The sequence below is a fragment of the Theropithecus gelada genome, chromosome 12 (genome assembly GCF_003255815.1).
Source record: "Theropithecus gelada isolate Dixy chromosome 12, Tgel_1.0, whole genome shotgun sequence".
Taxonomy (NCBI): Eukaryota; Metazoa; Chordata; class Mammalia; order Primates; family Cercopithecidae; genus Theropithecus; species Theropithecus gelada.
In genome coordinates, this window is record NC_037680.1 from 91,407,396 (window position 1) to 91,430,357 (window position 22,962).

The 22,962-nt window shown below is 40.4% G+C and overlaps 1 protein-coding gene and 1 long non-coding RNA gene across 7 annotated transcripts in view; one reads left to right on the top strand and one right to left on the bottom strand.

Moving 5' to 3' along the window:
• The window catches only part of BARD1 (BRCA1 associated RING domain 1), an 84,956-nt gene extending 67,106 nt beyond the window's left edge, over window positions 1-17,850 (bottom strand). For 2 of the 6 annotated variants that reach the window (XM_025404423.1, XM_025404421.1), the window contains exon 1: window positions 17,557-17,843. In XM_025404423.1, the coding sequence (XP_025260208.1) occupies window positions 17,557-17,714 (158 nt within the window). In that variant the 5' untranslated portion in view covers window positions 17,715-17,843. Of the gene's footprint in view, window positions 1-873; window positions 1,023-5,931; window positions 5,989-17,556 lie in introns of all 6 variants that reach the window. The other 4 variants (XM_025404418.1, XM_025404424.1, XM_025404419.1 and 1 more) reach the window with 4 other exon arrangements.
• A 40-nt stretch (window positions 17,851-17,890) lies between these two features.
• The window catches only part of LOC112636209, a 160,510-nt gene continuing 155,438 nt past the window's right edge, over window positions 17,891-22,962 (top strand). Inside the window, exon 1 of the long non-coding RNA XR_003122144.1 lies at window positions 17,891-18,566. This is a non-coding gene — a long non-coding RNA (uncharacterized LOC112636209). The remainder of the gene's footprint in view (window positions 18,567-22,962) is intronic.

Below are 22,962 nucleotides of genomic sequence, written 5' to 3' on the forward strand. Positions count from 1 at the left end.
ATCAATCATCCATGGCATCCTGCCAGTCAAGAACAGGTTCTTCTACAAACACACACTAAAATAGCATGATCTGGTCAATAAAAAGACAACTACAATATCCAATTATGAAGACTCAAAACATTTTACTTTCTTTCCATAGTTAATTAGTTCTTAGCGGAAAGCACAATGGAAAGATATATAGTTAATACACAGAGTCTAAGGACAATTTGAAAAACGTTAACCCCCACTTAAATATAAAAGAAAATGAATATTAGATTTCTGCTCTTTCAAAATGTGCTCATCTAATTAAATCAGTCTAGAAAAGTGATCCATGGAAAAATGTTGTATTCTATCTTGGGAAAGTGTATTTAAGTGAGTTAAGTGCTACTAAGGCCAAAATCACTATTCCATATATATTCTACAGAACTTATCATAAATGTAAAAAGCAGGCAGTGTGAAGCAGCAAAAAAGTTCCTAGATTTACAGTCAGAAACGGATTTTATTTTTCCAGCTTCTAGTACTAACTACACATGTGGCTGTAGGCAAGATTATTTCACCTCTCTGGACCTTGATTTCTCAACTATAAAATAAGGGGGTTAGACTTTAATTATCTCTACAGTTCCTGTCATTTCTCAAAATGATGCTCCAAAAAACCACCAGGTGTGGTGTCACATGCATGTACCCAGGAGGCTGAGGTTGGAGGATCCCTTGAGTTCAGGAGTTCAAGTCTGGTTTGGACAACATAGAGAGACTCAACGGCTACTTAAAAAAAAAAAGCTACAGATTTTAAAATCTGAAACATGTATTTCAGAATTCCAGACAGATGTTTCATATACTTTATGTGAAGAATATGAATTCATCAGTTTTTAACTAAGAGACAGGGATAGTTCTTACCTGAGAGCTTATTGTCATGTAGCAAATTTCGAAGCTTACTACAAAGTTGAATCATGCTGTCCAGTTGTCTATTTATCTTCACGTCTTGTATCCAGGCTGGGGTGTAACACACTGGACATCCAGTTCCAATGCAGTCACTTACACAATTACTTTAAAAGAATTAAAAAAAAAAAAAACCATTCAGCAAAATCTAAGTTCCAAAAATTAAACAGTTTGAACAGAAATAAACGGAGCAGAGGTTATTCTAACATACATTAGTCAATTGTAATATACTAGTTACATACTGTTTTAAAGAGTAAAATACGCGCATCACATCTAAAGTTGCTCATGTAATTTGCTATGAAGAGACTTTACTTAGCCTGACATTAGTCTGCATAACTTTTCCTACAAATAAATCTGTAGCTTCTAAAGGTTACAGAGATGTAACAGAAAGATAGAACGCCTAATGTATGGTAGTCGTGCACCCTAACTTTTTCTATCTTAACCTTCTATGAAAATACCTAAAACTACTGCAGAGACCGGGAAAGGCCTTTTGTTTTGTTTTTGGACTAGTATCTCAAGGCTTTAAAGCAGCTTTTGGGAAAAGATCTTTGACTCTTTCAGATAATTTTAACAACTGTAGACTCAATTAACGTGGGTTATCAAAGCACTAAAGTTTCAGAGTTAGAAGAGTTTTTCTAATTTTGGGGTTTTTAAACCTTTTGTAAATCTGATGAATATATATACACACTCATGTAAAAAGAGGGATTCACGATCCCCCCGCCCAAGCCCATCTGTGAATTCCAGAATAAGAATTCTATAAATCTCTTCCTTCATTGGCCTCACGAGATGGGTTCCAGTAAGACTGGGTAAGGTAACAGTTGAAAAGCCACATCTTCCCCAAGCACCACAGGACATTCCTTGTCACAGGACTCAATCCTCTGTAGGCAGACAGGATTCTTACAACATGAACTATCTTCAGACAAAACCTATGCCATTTCTAATTTTTGTATCCTTGGCTTCTAGCATGATTCCTGACAGAATCTAACTCAAAATAATTGTAAAATGAATCTGTAACCCATACCAGAGCTGGCAGAGACTTTTGGGACCACCTAATTCAAAAAATGTCACTGAGGTCAATAAATGTCAACTTTCTTTAGCAAAGGATCTTCTGTACATTTGTTCGCTAGCAGTGAAGAACTCTAACTTGGAACCCCAACACACAAAAAAATGTAAAACTGACTACTCACACAATTTAAATCATTTGTGCAATACTTAATTATCAGTAAAATACAATCTGAAATCAACTCATCAAGAACTACCACCTGATTTTTGGATGAAGAAAATGAGATCCAGTTATTCAAGTTACTAGTCCAGCACTGCATTGGTACTCAGATCAGACTAGTATTTATATATTCTGTAACATTTTATAAACTATTCCCAAATTATTTTATATACATTAATTCAGAATTCTGAAAAAAAATGTCATTTTTCCATGGATCTGTATAGTTCAGTGAGTGAATATTTCCCAAATGACCCATGTGTGATGTCATAAAACCATGCTGAGTAAAAGATAAATTCAAAGTACTAGATAAACCAATGAAATTTCATGTAACAGAGTATAAAAATTTATTGATATAGTTTCAGATTCCACACTGTGATGAACCTAAAGAAAACAGCACTTTGTGGCCAAGCATGGTGATTCATGCCTGTAATCTCAGCACTTTGGGAGGCCGAGACAGGAGAATCGCTTGAGCCCAGGAGATCAAGAGCATCCTGGGCAACATGGCAAAACCTTGCCTCTACAAAAAAACTACAAAAATTAGCCAGGTTTGGTGAGGCACAACTGCAGTCTCAGCTACTCAGAAAGTGAGACTGGATGATCACCTGAGCCCAGGGAGTTGAGGCTGCAGTGAGCCAAGATCGCGCTACTGCGCTCCAGCCTGGGTGACAGAGTGAGTGTCTTCACAAATTAAAAAAAAAAAACCTTGTCAAGTTTTGGTGTAGTATTAAAGAAGAATAGCCACAATTATCTAAAAAAGCTACTGAAAATACTTCAATACTTCTTCCAACTACAATTATGTATAAGGCCAGATTTTCTTCAATCAAAAAAACATATAATAGACTGAATATATAAGCTGAGAATGTAGCTGTTCTATTCAGCAAGACAGAGATTTGCACAAATGTAAAACAGTGCCACTCCTATTTTTTTCTTTGACTTGTAAAATTGTTATTTTTCCTTAAAAAGTGTTATTTGTGTTTGTATGTAATGGGTTTATTATTTTTAAATGAATTCTTTTTTTCTAACGTCTCAGTTTTGTATGGTAAATGCATGCACACACAAAAGCTCTCTATGGTTCTCAATTTTGAAGAATGCAAAGTAGTCTGAGACCAAACTGTTTGAGCACCCCCGCCACGTAAATTGTATCTGAGAGAGTAGATGAACTACTTTTATCAGTTGAACTCAGCTACGTCAAAATCATTTTAAAACCTCATTGCTGAGCAGTTTTAACTCAAAATCTGCAAGAGTAAAAACAGCTACCATAATTTTTGGCATTATATAATCATAAATCAAAACTGCACTGAATGAATTCTTTTCTATGTTCATGTCATATACACATAATCATCTTCTCTTTTAAGATGTTCTTGGCCAGGCGTGTGGTGGCTCATGCCTGTAATCCCAGCACTTTGGGAGGCTGAGGCGGACAGATCACAAGGTCAGGAGATCGAGACCATCCTGACTAACACGGTGAAACCCTGTCTCTACTAAAAATAGAAAAATTTGCCGGGCGTGGTGGCAGGCACCTGTAGTCCCAGTTACTTGGGAAGCCAAGGCAGGAGAATGGCCTGAACCCGGGAGGCGGAGCTTGCAATGAGCCAAGATCGCACCACTGCACTCCAACCTTGGGGACCGAGCAAGACTCTGCCTTAAAAAAAAAAAACAAAACAAAAACATGTTCTCATATCTCAACCTTTTATTGGCTGTTTTAAGTCACAGAGTCCTTTAGAATCTCATTAAATGTATGGATCTCACACCCTACCAGACACACAAAACAACTTTGCATAAAATGTCATGGAGTTCATCATGCTCTAGCAGCTTTGTGACTGACCTATTGTATACAGTGAGAAAACCCATCATCCATCAGCTGAAACAAAATACATCTGCTTGCTACAGAGTGGGGACAGGGAGTGGGCATCCGTTTTGGAGGTGGTGACATTTCAGCTCATATATAACTGATAAAAAGTAAGCCTCACAGAACTCTGGCCTAAGTATATTTCACGTGGAAGAAATAGCAAGTGTCAAAGTCCTGGGGTGGGAGTGAATTTGGTGTATTTCCTAAACTAAAAGGAGAAGTGCTGGAATAGTGTGAGCCAGAGGTAAATGATGTCCAAGAGGCAGACTGGGTCTAGGTCCCATACAGGGTTTTGCAGACCAGAGAGGAGAGTTTGGATTTTTTTCTAACTGCAATAGGAAGCCACTAAAGAGTTTAAGCAGGGTAATGATACGGACATTATTGAGATTTTTCAAAGATCACTGTCAAGAACATAGAAAATGAGGAAGGAGTGATGATGCCAAAAAGGGAAGACCAGTTATGAACCTATCACAATAGTATGAGCAGAGGTAATACCATGATGGCTCGGAACAAACTATAAACTGTAGCAAATTCAGAAAAAAAGGTGGAAAAATTCAAGATTCAGGACACAATTTGAGGCAGAACTGACAGAACTTAGTGACATGGGATAAACAACCTAGCAGTAACTGGTACCATTTATTGTGATGAAGATTACCCAGGCAGGAAAAGGCTGAAGAGGAGGATGATCAAGAGATCAGCTCTGAACATAGCAACTTTAAAATGCCTTTTCTTTCATCACCCAAACAGACGTATCTGGTAGGCAACAGGTACCATCTCCTACTCCATCCTCCTGCTGGATATCCCTCATATAACAGATCTGTTTTTCCAGAAACAAAATTGCGACCCAAAACATAGCTGCCTCCCAGACGACCTTAGCCCATGAAGTAATACACAAGGTTATTTTCATATATGTTCAAATTTCCGGATGCAGTTTATTCATGCAAGACAGTAACATACTCATAACTGGAAATAATTAAAAGATTAATTCAAAGGAGACTATATTTTCCCTGTCTCATAGGCAATTAAACTAAGACACTTAATCTCTCAACTGATTTCTCCTGAACAAGAAATAAGAGATAAAAATCTAATCTTCTCACCTATAAGCCAGGGCCGTCACATGGATATAATTTCACAATAACTGTTATGCATTGAATTGTGTCCCCCCAAAAGATGTTTGAGTCTTCACCCCTCAGTAACTGTGAATGTGACCCAATTTGGAAACAGGGGATCTAGATGATCAAGTTAAGATGAGATCATTAGGGTAAGCCTTTATCCAATATAATTGGTATTCTTATAAAAAGGGGAAATTTGAAACAGAGAGAAGCATGCACTCAAGGAAGAATGCCAGGTGTACACGAAAGCAAAGACCGGAGTGATGCATCGCCAAGTCAAGGAACAGCAAAGATTGCTAGGGGAAAGGCATGGAGCAGATTCTCCCTCGTAGCCCACAGAAGGAACCAACCCTATCATCATCTTGATCTTGGACTCCCAGCCTACAGAACCAGAGAGACAATATGCTTCTGTTCTTCTAAGCTTCTGTTCACCCAGTTTTTGGTTCAGTTGCTATGGCAGACTTAGGAAACTAATATAATAACCATAAGAACTATACTTCCATAATTTTGAGTCTAGATTCAAAACTTAACTAGAAAATTTTAAAACACCTATTTGAATCATCTAAACAGTATTATTTTCTTTCCTCAAATTTGGCGAAGCTGTCTGCTAAGCTTTGTAACTTTGGACAAGTCATCCTCTTCGAGCTTTGGTTTTCTTATTTGTAAATTAAGACACAGTTTTAAAGACCAAACTAAGATAACATACAGTAGGTGACTCTGCAGACTTTGAAAGTTACACAAATATCAAGTACCATTATTATCAACAAAATTACATGACTGTTATCTAGTAAAAAATACAGTTGTACTATATACATCAAGCCACAATTACTTACCTACAGAAGATGTGCTCACATCCTCCTAAGCACACAGGCTCTCTCAGAATGTTAGTGCTGTTTGAAGAAATTAAAACAATCAAGACTTGAGTCATTGTTAAATAAACATTTCATACCCAATACTTCATCCAAGGCCCAACACTACCATATTTCTCACTTTCTCAAAGCAGAAGGTATTAAGGATGAATATTTGAAAGGCTGTTACTCCTTGGTTAAATATTATGCCATAACATACCTGCTGATTTTAAATAGTAACTACCAAAGAAAGTTGGAGAAAGGAACAATTTTGTTCAAGTGTCCCTAAACCTCTTGAGGCAAAACCAACTACTGGCTGCTTCTTTGCAACTACTAAGGTGTATCTTCCCCTGAAGTGTAGATCATATACCTCAAAATGTCACCCACACATAGAATGACCATATAACGTATTGTCCAAATGAGAAAACTGAGAGTGAAGAGGAGTCATCACTGAATAGGATACTGGGACAATAAGAATAAACCAGGACTGTCCCAGACAAACCAGGACATCTGGTCATTTTGACTGTAAGACACCACGGTTTCCCATTTAAAAAAACATGTGCTTCTTACTATGGTAAAGTAGCCACCCATTTTTCAGCTATATTGTGAAAAATGCAGCCATTCTTTCAGTTCACAGAAAGTTAATTGTTCTTTAAGCAAATGTAAACAGAAATCATCAGATTGGCAGTCTGTCTGCAGACAGAATGAAGTTCCCTGCAGTCAGCAAAGAGGCACAGAAACAAAATATTCCTACTACTGTCCATCAAAATACCTGCTACATTTGTTAATCCTAAGAAGGTAATGATACTAATAAGTATACACCAAGACATTTTACTCAGTGGATGTAATGTACCCAGAGAAGTAAAGCTTTTTAAATGATGAGCACTTTTTGTGCTTGGTTTATTATACTAACTCTAAAACCTTTAGGTATTTACACCATTATTATCAAATTACCTCTGTACACATAGCACATATCAAGAAAAACAATTCTCCACATTTCTTGCAAGATTGAAAGTATCACACTGTACATCTTAATAGATATGAACATTCAAGTGAAATTGAGCTTTTCAGAAAGACTGCTAAAAACAGAGTACACGCCCACAATGTTATTCTCAAGATACTGAAAATGGTGCTCACTGACATTACAAAACCTATTACTTTTTAAAAACTCACCATGCCTGATTTTTGTATCACAATATGTACAAAGTACTGATAAAAATACAACTTGTGACTCTGCCAATTAACATGATCTCTTTTAACACTCATACTGCGCCTATAATTTTTGTTATTTGACCTACCAAACCTAACCTCCTTTTCTCCATCAAGTGTACTGAATTCTATTTCGTGGCAAGCTCCTCCTATCACAATATCCTTCCTTTCTTTTATTACATCGCCCTGGCCAAACCTCCACCTTCAGGTTGCTCTCTACCTTGAAAAAATTCCATTCAGTTTCTGAGCACCTTGGATTCCGATTCCGTATCCAGCCCAGGCCAGAGTTAACTATTTCCAAGCCGCCTTCTCCACTACCTAATTGTGCTGACCTCTTAGACACCCATGGATGCCAATCTATAATGCTAGATAGGCCCCAGAGCCTACTTCTTCCTTGCCTACTCAGGCTGTGAATAACCACTATAAAAAGAAAGAAAGAAAAGAAAGAAGGAAAGAAAGAAAGACAGAAAGACAGACAGACGGAAGGAGGGAAGGAAGGAGAGAGAAAGAGAAAGAAAGATGTATAAACTTCTCTCTATAAATTCATTTGGTAGCAACTGGGTACTGTGGCTCATGCCTGTAATCCCAACACTTTGGGAGGCCGAGGCGAGAGGATCACTTGAGGCCAGGAACTCGACCGGCCTGGGCAATGTGCTGAAACCCTGTCTCTACTAAAAATACAAAAATTAGCCAGATGTGGTGGTGCATGCTTGTAATCCCAGCAACTTGGGAGGCTGAGGCATAAGAATCACTTGAACCTGGAAGTTGGAGGATGCACTGAGCCAAGACTGAGCCACTGCACTCCAGCCTGAGTGACACAGCGAGACCCTGTCTCAAAAATAAATAAATAAAAATTTAAAAATATAAAAATTAGCCAGGCATGGTAGTGCACGCCTGTAATCCTAGCAACTTGGGAGGCTGAGGCACAAGAACCACTTGAACCCAGTAGGCACAGGTTGAGGTGAGCCGAGATTACACCCCTGCACTCCAGCCTGGGTGACAGAGCCAGACTCTGTCTCAAAACAATAACATAACATAACATAACATAACATAACATAACATAACATTCGGCAGCCTCTTCATTTTTCTATCTCTACCAAAGTCATGTGTTAGATATTCCATAAATAAACAAACAAATGAATAGATGGCTATACAAAACAATCTCTATGCTTCCTCATCTCATTAACTTTACTGGAACTTAATGGTGTAGGTTTTTTACCACCTAAATACATTTTTATCTTTTCACCAGTCATCATACCCCTTCCAACAGTCTCAGAGGAAATTTCAATCTCCTTTAGTCACTCTTCCTAAAATGTGCTGCTCTCTCTAGTTCCCATATCTTTCCTGCCTCCCAAAGCACTATATATTCAAAATAGTTGCCTTTCTTCTCTCATTTGCATTTACACAGGAACAGGTAATCTCTCCTTCAATGCAGAAAAAAAACAGTTTTGATCATACCTCCCATTCTACCTGCTGCTCCATCTCTTCCCTTTCTTGAACAGATAAAAGTTCTCAAATGAGTGCTCTATACCAGTTACTCCCATCTCCTCACCTGCCTAGCTTTAACTCCCTCCACTCTGCTGAAACTGTTCTCCAAAGCATTTTTGGTCCCTTTCTCTCTGACCACTCTGGGAAATAACACTGATCTCATCTTCTTTCCCGAAACCTTTCCTTCCACCGAATTTTCATATTTTAATACACATTTATCTGCCTATTTCAGCATTTCCTTAGCTGCTTCTCCTACCTCTCCATGTAGGCATACCCCCAGGATGCAGTCCGTAGCCTTCTGGCTTTCTCTGGCAATACTTGACTCAATGCCTTGACTCTGGTTTTCAACTTTAAATTTCCTTCCTAAGATGACTGAACTCTTTAGCTATAGTTTGTAACCTTCACTCTAGCAATCAGATGTTATCACCTATTAGTAATGATTTAATATGTGGGAATAACTGATCAGTAGTACTAATTATTCTAACTAGTGAGCTAGAATATATATTTGTGTTGCTGTTAATAGATAACGAAAGATAATGGAAATGTGAATGAGAAGTATGTGCACTTGTGTGTACTGGGGATGGGAACAAGGAAGAAAGTGTGTGAGCCAAGCTGAGAGAGAAGGGAGTGCCAAATTCAGAAGAATTTCAATGGAAAAGCTCAAAAGGTGAACTCATCTGTGCCAAAGTCAGACTTCGTGAGGATGGCTAGTGCTCAGCTAAGATATACTGGAATAAAAACATTTTCAGCCGAGTGCAGGCCTGCAATCCCAGCTACTCACGAGGCTGAGGCAGGAGGATCACTTGAGCCCAGGAGTTCAAGGTATACCGTGTCATGATCGTGCCTGTGAATAGCCACTGGGCTCCAGCCTGGACAATGTAGCAGGAACACGTATCTTTAGAAAAAAAATTTTTTTAAATTATTGCAACTAGGAGATACCTATCAAGAATATAAATGCATCCAACGTTAACTCAGCTATTCCACTGCCACGAATTTATTCTTCAGCAACACTAGATCCTCGCAAAAATGAAACTTTCAAACACCAAAGATATCTAGACAAGATTCTAAAAGCTTCCAGAGATTAAGAAATAACAAAATTAAATGTCATATATATATTTTAACAAGGAAACAGGATACCATAAGACTTCTCAAGGGTAATAAGAGATGCTACAGAACTGTGGAATGACGCCTTCAAAATAATTATTGAAAATTATTTTTACTTTGAATTCTATATCCACTCAACTTTCACTGTCAAAATTAACAGGAGTAAGAAAATTCATCTTTGAGAGTAGTTAAGAAGTTAATAACGTCTAAAATGGGAAGAGAAAAAAAAACAAGAAATAGCAATATAAACATATTTGGAAATGTAGAGGTATATGTTTGTAAAACTAAAAAAAAGACAAAAGATGTTTCTGATGCATAGAACTCAGAGGTGATGAAGGATGAATCAAACAATGTTTTCATTAATAGTCTGTCCTGTTGACTCTGTCAACTATGTACATGTATAACTTTATTTAAAAACATTTTAAATGTAAAGGCACATGATATCAATATCACTCCAGGACCGCTTGTTACAGCAAAAGACCACAAACAACCTAAATTTTTCCAATAAGGAAATGGTTAAATGACTCATGCAACAACTACACGGTGTTTAGTGTCCGCTTATCTGGGGCAGTACAATGCTTATATGAACACAGAACTTATTGGAGGATACACAAGAAATTGATAATTATGAGTTACTGAAGAAGATTCACACTTATCTGTCGTTCATTTAACAAATACTGAATGGCCACATACTGTGTTATTTTAATTCTTTTCACATACTGTTTACCATTTTAAGAAATTTACTATTAAAAAGTTCTTCACGATCTGTATCACCTAAGCCATGCAACCTTTTCTGTCATTGCTCCTCAACAAAAACTCTGCTGTGGTCAGGCCAGTGTCTCTTACAACTTTAATTTGCCTGTGTCCGACTCCAACCCCATGATTTCACTCAGGTCATGCTCCCCAGCCTCGAATACAGTTCCTTCTCCCCAGCAACTACTCAAGCCAAGACATTACCCAAACACGGTTCAGGATGATATAATAAACATGACACTAAACCAGTTAGCACAGGAATTCTTGGATTTTAGTCTCTAGCCATCACTTCTGCAAAATTCATGCCATGTAAACATTTGAAGAACAAATTTGACTATGTTCCACTCTTTTCTGAAGGACTTATAATCTGGCTGATTAATCATATAAACCAAATTAATATGACTTAAAAGATGTACAAAATGCTCTAAAGTTACAAAGAAGAGAGACAGCATCTAGTTGGGGCTCTGGGATTCAATGTTGAAAACCAAATATTTGGCGGGGGTGGGGTTGTTTTTGTTTTTTTGAGACAAGATATTGCTCTGTCACCTAGGCTGGAGTACAGTGGCACGATCACAGCTCACTAAGCTTTGAACTCCTGAGCTGAAGAAATCCTCCCATCTCAGCCTCCCAAGTAGCTGAGACTACAGGTGCACACCACCACAACTGACTAATTTTTTGTAGAGGTGGGGTTTCATCATGTTGCCCAGGCTTGAAAACAAAATATTTTGTACAGATGATCCCTGACTTTCAATGGTTCGACTCACAAGTTTTCAGCTTTATTATCCTGCAAACGTAATACACATTCAATAGAAACCACACTTTGAATTTTTATCTTTTCCCAGACTAGCAATATGCAGTACAATGCTGGGCCACAGCAGGAAGTCATTCTGTTTTTCACTTTCAGTATGGTATTCAAATAAATTACATGAGCTATTAAACACTCTATTATAAAATAGGCTTTGTGTTAGATGATTTAACCCAACTGAGCTAATGTTAGTGTTCTAGGCACGTTTAAGGTAGGCTGGGCTATGCTGTGATGTTTGGCAGGTTAGGTATATTAAATATATTTTTGACATACAATATTTTTAACTTACAATGGGTTGATCCAGACATAACCCAATCTCAAGTTCAGGAGCAGCTGTATTTTAACTTACTGATTTTCTATTTTTCTTTTCTTGAAATAGACTCCAGTCCTACAGACAAGAGATCTTACTTTCATTTTTTCTGAGCTCCCCAACCCACCATTATGTAACTAGCATGGTGCTAGATTAACTGCAGGATTTCAATAAGTTCTTAGAGAATGAACCAAATGGAAGCCTATATACAAAAATGCATTTGTATTAACAATTCCATTTTATCCTTAACCTATTTTCTGTTTGATATACATATATATTAGATAGAAAAAGTCCACACAGATAAGAAAAGACATTTGCATGGTAACAGGATTTCTGTACCTTGAAAATTCAGCTACTCTATTTTCCCCATCTACAGTCATACTTCTGTAACTTTACATGTAGTTGATTTAGAAAGATCAGTGCTGTCAGAGGATAACTTAGGGAAGAATTAAATAGTGAGAACATTTCTTTTTAAAAGAAGTTCTTACTGATATAAAATTTTCTTTGAAAAGAAAAAAAGAAAAGTAAATTCATCTGAGATTATAATACCGAGGCAGATCGGTATTATAGAATCTTGTTATTCTTAATAGAATGGCTCGCCTATGTTTCCATGAGATATCAACTGCTATTAATATGAGGCAAAACAGCTCCCACAATGCTCTTACATTTGAAAGAATCCTCAAGGTAATTTTAAAGTGTGGACCAACATGTTGAACATCTAAATGTGCAGGCTCACCAAGCCAATTAAACAATTTTTCTTGTGTTTATCTTTAGAAGAATAAAGTGTTTAACAAGTAAAGTATATGGATAATGACATGGAACCTATAGGGGATTCTTAGCAATTCATGTAAATTAACTAGGTCCTTCTGGAAACCACTTGCAAAGGCCCTTCAAACGTGATCCTACCTTAACCTAAGTTCTTTCATACATTAATTAACATACACTAAGAAACCATGTGTCTGGCACTGTGGCTACAAACGTAAACCTAGCTTTACTAAATATATAATTGAAGGAGACAGACATCATTCAAAATATTCCATAAATAAATATCACAAATAAATTCTAATTTGGAAGATATGATACAAGCTGAACACCAATGACTTGTGCCTTTTCTGTATGTATGTTAAACTTCATCCAGTGGACACAAATAACTATGAAATCTGCAAACTGGAGAGAACTTTACAAATCAACGAGTTCATTTTCCTCATTTTATAGATGAGGAACCAGAGTCCAGGAAAGCTACACAAATTGCTCTCTTTAGGAGTTAACCATGTAAACCAATTGAGTTTTCTGTTGTTAGGCTATTAATCACTGATTTGACCCTGTCTTAACTCTCTGCTTACCTGACCCAGTCCCCCTTTATCCTACAATTCTTTATAGCTAGTTATTTGCTAATAACACCCACCATCGCAACCTGGCTCCATTTTTAAAATCTATTCATATCTCAGCTGTGTGTGGTGGCTCACGCCTGTAATCCTAGCACTGTGGGAGGCCAGGGAGGGCGGATCACAAGGTCATGAGTTCGAGACCAGCCTAACCAACATGGTGAAACCCCGTGTCTACTAAAAATACAAAAATTAGCCAGGTGTGGTGGCGCTCACCTGTAATCCCAGCTTCTCAAAGGCTGAGGCAGGAGAATCACTTGAACCCAGGAGGCGGAGGTTGCAGTGAGTCGAGATCACGCCACTGCACTCCAGCCTGGGTGACAGAGGGAAACTCTGTCTCAGAAAAAAGAAAACCTATTCATATCTCAATTTAAAAGCCTACGAAGCTTCCTTCCACTGGCCCCACCCAAGTACTCTTCTCAGCACCAGGTCGATCTGCACAATTTTCCCTAAACTTGTATATATTTTACAATTAAGCATACACTCAAGTAGAAAATGCATCACCTTACCACCCCTTATGCAGTGTCTCAGTGATTTCCTGTTATTCTAATGAATAACCAGTGCCACGGAGAAGTCATTCCATTTGGGGATCACTGCGCTGTGAGAATGCCTCTGAACATTCAAAACTCATGATGAAAGGCAAAAGCTGAACCTGGAGTCAGAAAACCTATCCTTTATTTTACAAATATTCATACAGCATTTAGTAATAACAGACACTGCTCAAGGTATCTTATGAACATCAACTCATTTTTTGCAGATGAAGAAAAGGAAGCATAAAAAGATAAAATAACCTAAATAACGGAGCCAGGATTTGAACCCAGGGAATATGACTCCAGATCCACGCTCTTAACATGTACATCATGCTGCCTTAAAGTATAAGAGAATACAAAATTAAGCTTGATCACCTCTTAAATATGAATTCAGAAAAAAAAAAAAATATATATATATATATATACACACCTATCATAAAGGTTAAAAGATTCTAACTTTTCATTAAAAGTTGATTAAAATGGCCCAAGTTACGATTGTCAAAGATGTCTAATCCCACTCTCACCCTAAAAAATATGCCAAGAGGTACCTATTAATTCACAAAACAGTGTTAAATGACACCTGGGGCTTCTACACTGTAGCTCCTATTATCATTTCCTGCTTCCTTTAGGAACACATTATTATTGTGCTTTCTGCCAGCCTCTCAAATAATATGGTCTTCCTGTCTCATTTTTCCAAATCCTTAAATAGCTTCTATCTGGTTGTGAGGCTTGGTCCTAATACAAATGTCACATCTGGCCTCTTGAACACTTTCGTCAGCTTCACCTTGAAGCCATATTCATGCTAAAGGTCAAGAAAGGATGCCCGGTTATGTACAAATCCACCCGCACCAGCAAGTAATGCCGGCTGCAAAACAGATCCATGTGCAACACAAGACAGATGACAGCTGCAAGCTGAATGTGAGGGTAATCGGGGTAATCACTAGCCCACTGGGTAGAACTCTGAAACTCTGTAAAAGGACATACTGACACAATTTCAAATAATATGACACTGCTTTGAATGGAGGGTAGCAAATGTAAGAAGCAGACCATTCTCAGTTGCTCCTTGCTGGCACTGTCAGGTGGCTACCAGGGCAAAGGCAGAGATAGGAAGAATGTTTTTCCTCCTTGAGTAAGGTGCAGCTGGCCATGTTTTTTTTTTACTAAAGATAGTGTCAAAGTTGCAGAGACATCTACAGAGGAAAGCAAAATCATTTCTAAATATTAAAGCCCATGTAAAGGCCAGGCATGGTGGCCCAAGCCTGTAATCCCAGCACTTTGGGAGGCTGAAGTAGGCAGATCACTTGAGGTCAGGAGTTTGAGACCAGCCTGGCCAATGTGGTGAAATCCCATCTCCAGTAAAAACACAAAAATTAGCTGGGCATGGTGGCATGCACCTGTAGTCCCAGCTACTCAGGAGGCTAAGGCAAGAGAATTGCTTGAACCCAGGGGACGGAGGTTGCAGTGAGCTGAAATAATGCCACTGCACTCTGGCCTGGGTGACAGAGTGAAACTTTGTCCAAAAAAAAAAAATAAGGCAGCCCATGTGATATAAAATTGTACACCAAAAAGGATTTTTAAACTTAAGATGTTAAGTTTATTAAAACTTTATTGACAGTTTAGCAACTATTACCTGTGGGCCAAACCAAGCCAGCAGCCTGTTTTTGTACACCCCTTAAGGAAAGAATGGTTTTTACATTTTAAAGGGAAGTAAAAATAAATAAGAACAAAAACTATTTGTGGGCAGCAAGGCCTAAAATATTAATTATCTGACCCTTTACTGAAAAAATTTGCAGATCCCTATGAAACATGCATTCGAAGAGTTAAGATTTAATTCATCCATAGAGGTTTGGATATAAATTAAAAAAAAAAAAAAAAATCAATGGCATTCAATAGCATTCTCCAGACAAATGGATGAGCCATGCTACAAGTCTGGGCCTAGTTACTGATGTCTACTTACACTCCTTTGGCTCTTACTGTCCACCCACTTCAGTTAGAAACTAGAAAAATATTTGGTAGGGGATAAAAAGTGAAACTGGCTTTGTTATTTTTCAGGACAACATATATTGATATATATTATCTATTTTGACTCTCCCAAATCATGTAGCTAGCAAACATCACATTCTTTTAGATGAAGACACCCATTATTTATCATTTATTCTATCACAACCACCAAACTCAACACTTTACACACATGTAAAATTTCATTTAGTGTCTTCCATATAAGCTCCCTAAGGGCTGGAATTGTCTGCTTTGTTCACTATCAAATCCCCAATACCCAGAATAGGGTCTGGCACTTTATGGGTGCTCAATAAATTTATGATTATTAATGAACCCTCACAAGAAAAGCTAATTAGTATTACTCATATGCAGAAAATGAGGCTCAGAGAGATAAATAACTTGGCCTACTCAATAGTGTGAAAGCTAGAACTTGAACTCAGGCATTCTGACTTTACAGTCTAAGTGAAGCCCTATGCTTCCATACAGATATGTGCCAATGGAATGTCTAACTTTCGTTGGACTATTAAAATGTGAACTATAATGCTTCTGTTATTGCAACTAGCAGTGCCAGTTTTAAATTTCCTATTCTCAGATGACCCATGTGCTACAGGAAAACACACAACTCAATGTCTTCATGTACTCACTCTAGCAAAAGTGTCACTCTTCTAAGAAGTGCAATGTCATTTTGTCACAGATATTAAAAGTTTTCGTAAAAGAAAATATAAGTGCAAAACTCTGACAGTTAAGTCTTTTTCATTTTTAAAGAAAAATTTCGGTCAGGCACGGTGGCTCACGCCTGTAATCCCAGCACCTGGCAGGCCGAGGTGGGCGGATCACGAGGTCAGGAGATGGAGACCAGCCTGGCTAACACGGTGACACCCCATCTCTACTAAAAATAAAAAAAATAGCCGGGCGTGGTGGCGGGCGCCTGTAGTCCCAGCTACTCGTGAGGGTGAGGCAGGAGGACGGCATGAATCTGGGAGGCGGAGTTTGCAGTGAGCCAAGATCCTGCCACTGCACTCCAGCCTGAGCGACAGAGCGAGACTCTGTCTCAAAAAAAAAAAAAAAAAAAAAAAAAAAAACTTTATGCAACTAAGTGACTTAAGTTCTGCAAATTAGAAGTCAAAGGGGGAAAAAAGTCCAAAAAGAATATATGCTTTTGACAGCTACAAATAACAAAAAACCTGACAGTGATCTTCATACAGAAATACTTACCTGTACACACAGCAAGTGCTCAATAAAAATGCTTTTCAGAAGAAATGAAAATGAGACAAAGCCTTTCTTGGGTTTTACAAACCTTCTTGGTTTGTATACTAGAAAGTGCTACACGAAAAAAAGCAAGAAGTAACTCTCATGAAAATGCCTCTGGACGGAATGAAAACCCTGAGAGGGCTCCCATAGTGTGACAGCAGGAAGGAAAACAATAAACAGCTGGAACACCAGACATAGTCTTTTCAGCAAACTAAGGAAATGAGAAATTTCCTGCCATCTTCAATCTACACCTATGGTAGATATCCGATGCTCCATCCCATCCCACCCGAAAAAGCTAGCACGGAGAAAATGTCAAAAAGGCCAGTTTAATTTAGAGTGGCAGCTGCTTCTAATTGAGAGGGTCTCCGGGGCGGCCCGGCAGCCCAATGCGCTATAGCTCCCGGAAAGCAGCGGGGTAATCCAGGGCCAGGTAAAGCAGAAGCCTTAGCACCACCCCAGCCCCAGATTCAAACTCTGGAGGCGGGGCCAGGATGAACATGTTTTTAGCCACACCTCCAGACGGTGCTTCAGCCCGCTCAAGTTCAAAAACTACCGTTTCAGCTGCATTTAGGGCAAGGGGAGGCTGGAAAGTCGCCCAAAAAGAAAGTGAATGAGAGGCAGAAGTTGTTAATACCATATACCTGGGCAGGTGCTAACTGCACGCGACTGTAGCGCGGGAATGGAAGGAGGAAACGGGAGATTTGAAAAGATTCCCCCGCCTCTAGAAACTGGGCGACCCGTGCCCTCGCGACCACCCCCTCGAGGCTCCGTCTTTACCAACGCGAGCAGCGCAGCAGCTTCTCCAGACGGTCGAGCGCGGCGCGACTGTGGGCCCAGGCCCCGCGACCATCCGGCTCCATGGCGGGCGCGGAAGGAGGCTCGTTCCCGGAGCGGACCCTCGGCTGCCGGTTCCTCCGCTGCTGATTATCCGGCATCGCCCCGCCTTCGGGCGAAAGGCTCCTCGGGGAACGGGAGGCAAGCAAGTCTCGGGAAACCACAGGGAAGTTGCCGGCCAGCAACTCGAACCCGGCCGAGATCTTCCCGCGTCTGGGACGGCGGGCCGCCAGAGGGGCGGGGCGCGCGGGGCGGGGCGGGGCACGGCGGCCGAAATGCTCCCAAACTAGGGACGCTCGGGGCACAAGGGCGGGGCCACGAGAGCCAGCCGCTGGCCGAGTGGGCGGGGCCTAGGGTTGGGGCTGGAGGCTGAAATTTGCCAAAGTCCCGGCGCGTGGGGCTCAGGGGCGGGGCCACGAGAGCCGTGGGACCGAGGGGGCGGGGCCGTAGGACTGAAACTTGCCAAAGTCCCGGCGCGCGGGTCCTAGGGGCGGAGCGGCGAGAACACGCCGCGGGACAGAGGGGGCGGGGCCTGGGGGCGGGACAAGATGGGGAAACCGAAGTCCCGGCGCGCCGGGCCCAGGGGCGGGGCCTGGGGGCCTGGGGTCAGGACAGGAAGGCTGAAACTGTGATCCCGGCGCGCGGGCCCCGGGGCGAGGCCGCCAGCGCACGCCGCTTGACCGAAGGGGCGGGGCCTGAGGGCGGGGCCGCAGTCGCTAGGATGATGTTGGCGGGAGAGCTGGCGGGACCTGAAGCCGCCCTGGGCTGCCGGGAGGGATGAAGTCCAGGTGGAAAGTTATTCGCCGTTGCCCGGGGTTATGACTCCAGGGACCCTCATCCAAACTTAATCGTTGGAACAGTGACCAACCCAGAAACTTAGTTGAGTGTTATTTATAAAAAGCGCTGTTTTGACTACTGTTGAACTTGGAAGAGCTTTGCCCACGATACTGAAGGTACCACTCTCTTTGTTCCTAAGAAGGCAACCTTTTGATTCCTCTCACCCCACCTGTGGCGTATATTGTAACTGAGTAAAAATAAGAAAAGTTTGTATCTAATTCTAACTGGTTACAAATATCAGCTCAAAGGCATGTTTGAAAAGATCTGGTTTACTTTTAAAATATGACTGGTATAAAATTTCAAAAAAAAATTTTTTTTGTTGTTGTTTTGTTTTGTTAGAGAGTGTGTTCACCTTCCTCCTCCGGATCTTTCACTGATTACAGTAAGACCTACAGAGCAACTCGTCATGCCTCCCTGCCGCCCCCCGACTTTATTTCCAAGTCCTAGCATTTTTCCCCCTATCTTGTCTCGAATGCACCCATTTTCTCTCCGTCTCTGCTCCACAGCATCCTCAGTTGCCTCATCCTCGCCTGGTTTCCTGTCGTAGCTTTCTATCTGGTATCCAAGTGTCTATCCAGGTCCCAGCCAGTTCCAAGACTGCGGTGTGGCCGCCTAAAACATTTCCAAACACAAAACTCATCGTGGCACTTCCCTTCCTTAAAGCTCTTTAAAGTTTTTCGCTGCTCTTTGACTAGCCTCTTGTCAAAACCTCCTCTGGCCATCATGGTCCCAACACCACAGTGCGTTCCCTTAGGTCATTAAAAGCCCCTGCACCTTGTTGCCTATGGCTTTTGCACAAAGATTCACTTTGGAACCTGGAATTGTCCTCCTCTCCATTCCTCATCCTTCAGAATACAGTTCAAATATCACTCCTTAAAGCTTTCCGTAGTTCCTAGACTAGATTCTCTCAGGTGCATCATATCACCTGTGTATGTAGATATACACACACACCATTATGTGCGTGTCCCCTTCTAGTTCAAAACCTCCAAAAGGCCAGAGACTGGCTGCATGTGACTCATTTCCCAATATAGCTTCATGTGGCACATGCAGTGCTTGGCTCCAAGCAGGTGCTCGGTGTTTGTTGAATAATTGGACTACCTCTACCCAAGCCAGACCCCGGCTTTAAGTGCTTTCGGGACTCTATGAAATGGGCATTAGTATCTGTTGTGTCACCCCCAAATTCATATGTCAAAAGCTGTAACCCCAGCGTGATGGTATTTGGAGGAGGCCTTTGGGAGGTAATTAGATTTAGGTGGGGTTATGAGGGCAGAGGCCCTATGATGGAATTAATGACCTTGTAAGAAGAGAGAGTTCTCTCTGTCTCCCCCACGTGAGGACACAGCGAGAATGCAAAAGAAGAGGGCCCTCCCCAAAACCCAGTCATACTGGCACCCTAATCTCAGACTTCTAGCCTCCAGAAATACGACAAATCTCTGTTGCTTAAACCATCTAGATTATAGTATTTTGTTGTAACAACTAAGTGCTTTCTAGTAAGAGGAGGCAGGTGTGGCTCAGAGATCTTAATTTACTTGCCCAAGGGGCTCAGCACATGCCTGTAGTCCTAGCTACTTGGGAGGCTGAGGCAGGAGAATCACTTCAGCCCTGGAGTTCAAGGCCAGCCTAGGCAACATAGCAAGACCCCCATCTTTAAAGAAAAATAAGATTTGTAAAAAGAAAAGCATACTTGCCCAGGATGGAGGCACAGATAAGAACAGTGGCAGAATATTAACCCAGATCTTTTTGATTAGTAATGGACCCAGTAAATTATGTTTTTGGTCTTTTGGGGGATTTTTTGAGACAAGGTCTCACTCTGTTGCCCAGGCTGCAGTACAGTGGTACGATCTCAGCTCACTACAGCTTCGAACTCCTGGGCTCAAGTGTCCCTCCCACCTCAGCCTCCCGAGTAGCTGGGCACTGTGCAGGCGCACCCCACCATGCCTGGCTAATTTTTTTTAAATTATTTGTAGAGACAGGGTCTCTCTATGTTGGCCAGGCTGCTCTAGAGTTCCTGGCCTCAAGCAATTCTTCCGCCTCAGCCTCCCAAAATGCTGGGATTACAGGTGTGAGCCACTGTGCCTTGTAGCTCCACTGAATTACGAAAGCTCAAGGAGTTTAAATGACTTGGCCAAAATCACACACTTGGTTAGAGTAAGCACAGCTAAATAAGGCTTTATTAAGTGTTTTAACGAAAACAATGATAGCACACAAATGAACCAATATTTAAAAAAAAAAAACAAAAAAAAACTCAGAGGCACCTAAGAGGTTAGTCCTTATTAGTCCTGTTAAGCCATTGCTTATTCTTTGTTGAGTGTGGGAGAAATCCAATTCTAGAAAACTTAAAATGGGTCGGGCGCGGTGGCTCACACCTATAATCCCAGCACTTTGGGAGGCCAAGACAGGTGGATCACTTGAGGTCAGGAGTTCAAGGCCAGCCTGGCTAACATAGTGAAACCCCGTCTCTACTAAAAATATAAAAATTAGCCAGGTGTGGTGGCATGTGCCTGTAATCCCAGTTACTTGGGAGACTGAGGCAGAAAGATAGCTTGAACCCAGGAGGTGAAGGTTGCAGTGAGGCGAGATTGTGTCACTGCACTCCACCCTGGGCAACAGAGCAAGACTGTCTTAAAGAAAAAAAAAGAAAGAAAGAAAGAAAAAGAAACAAAGAAAGAAAGAGAACTTAAAATGTTAAAACGTGGAGCTATACTATGGTGTTAATGGAGTAAACTGAGGATTTCAGGAGACAGATTGTTCCACTTGTAATCCCACTTTCACTAAAATAATTGAGTGATTTAAACCAAGCCTTAAGCTGTCTGAGCATTAGTTTCCTTGTCTGCAAAATGGGGATAATATTTATCAGATAGATTTGGAGGACTATTCAATAAGATGTAAGAGGATTATTAAATAAAATGTAAAATCAGATACACCATAAGTACTCAATAAATGGTAACTGATTGAGGATGATTATTTATAATCAGTACTGTTAATGTTTCATCTACTACAGAATAACACTGAACATTATAATCAACGAGTCTTTCTCTGTCACCCAGGCAGGAGTGCAGTGGCACAATCTCAGCTCAGTGCAACCTCTGCCTCCTGGGTTCAAGGGGTTCAAGCAATTCTAACGCCTCACCCTCCCGAGTGGCTGGGGCTATAGGCGTGCGCCACTACACTTAGGGCATAATTTAACTGTGATGAGAGTAAATGAAAATTTCACATTTTGGTAAAATGCTTTGGGACCAGACATTTATAATTGGTGTATTCATACCATGCTATTAAATGAATTATGATGCAGATACAATGAGTTCTTTCTACTGTCAGTTTCCTTTCTTCCTTTCTTCTGCCATTGTCCTGTTCCCTCTCCCAAAGGGTCATGACATTCGTGGCAGCTGTTTAATAGTGGCCATAATGAAACTCATACAGAGAATAAGCAGGTTTACTCTCCCATGTGCAACTTCCCCTTCCATTTTCTTCCTTCTAGCCTTGCTCTTCTACAGCTTAGCTTGCTGGTGCTTTGCTTTTAGTGGAGATGAGATGTTTGTTTTGAACCAACTCTTCCTCTTAACCCTGGATCCTGAGTTTCAAGGGCAAATTCCTTCTCCCATGGGGTACACCAACAATGTGTAACATCCTGGAATTCTTGTCCCAGAGAAAAAGTTCTGCAGGTAACTCCAGCCATCAGCAGGGTCTCAGTAAAGCCGTGGTTTAGGACATGAACGATGACCTCTTGTCACTTTGAAAAGTACTAAATGGTATCCTTTCTTTTTCAGAGTTTTCCCTGCAAGGACCTCCTGTGTACATAAAAGTTTAGTCTTGTTTCTCCGTTTTATTTCCGTGAAGTAGTAATTAAGTATACAGTGATTTGGAGTCAAGTGGAACTAAATTATAATCCTAGCCTTGCCATTTCCTAAAATTTCATGCATTATGTAACCCATCTTGGAACTTAGTTTCTTCTTTTGTAAATTTAGGATTAATGTATATCAATCTCATACTCAAAGGGTTGTGGTGAGAAAGGAATTACAGTTTATGAAACTGTCCTAAACCAGAAGTACAGCACAACCAATGGACATCCCTTTGCAATGTACTGTCCTAAACTTTAATATATATATTAAAGCTTAAAACACAGTAAGTGCACAACATATTTTTCCATTTTTAGGACTGGCATTGTTGAGTTGCATGAAGCCAGCTACACTTGCTTATGATTTATCCTCTGAAAGAGTACATATTCTAAGCCAGGAACCACTTATTCTGTGGCTATTGGAAAAGAGATACTTACAGTAGCAATTCCTATGCAAATATAATGCAATAACCTTGAAAGGAAGCTTAAATCATATTTACTGATTATAATCTATTTTAGTATCAGCTCAGATAAAGTATCCACCTGATTCCTAACACCATCGTTGGTATAATATTAGGATGTGACAATGAAAATGTTTATAATTTTGTTTCATTAACTTAAAGATCTTTTATTTACATCATTTTGTTGCTCATTTAAGAACAAAAAAAGCCTAAGCA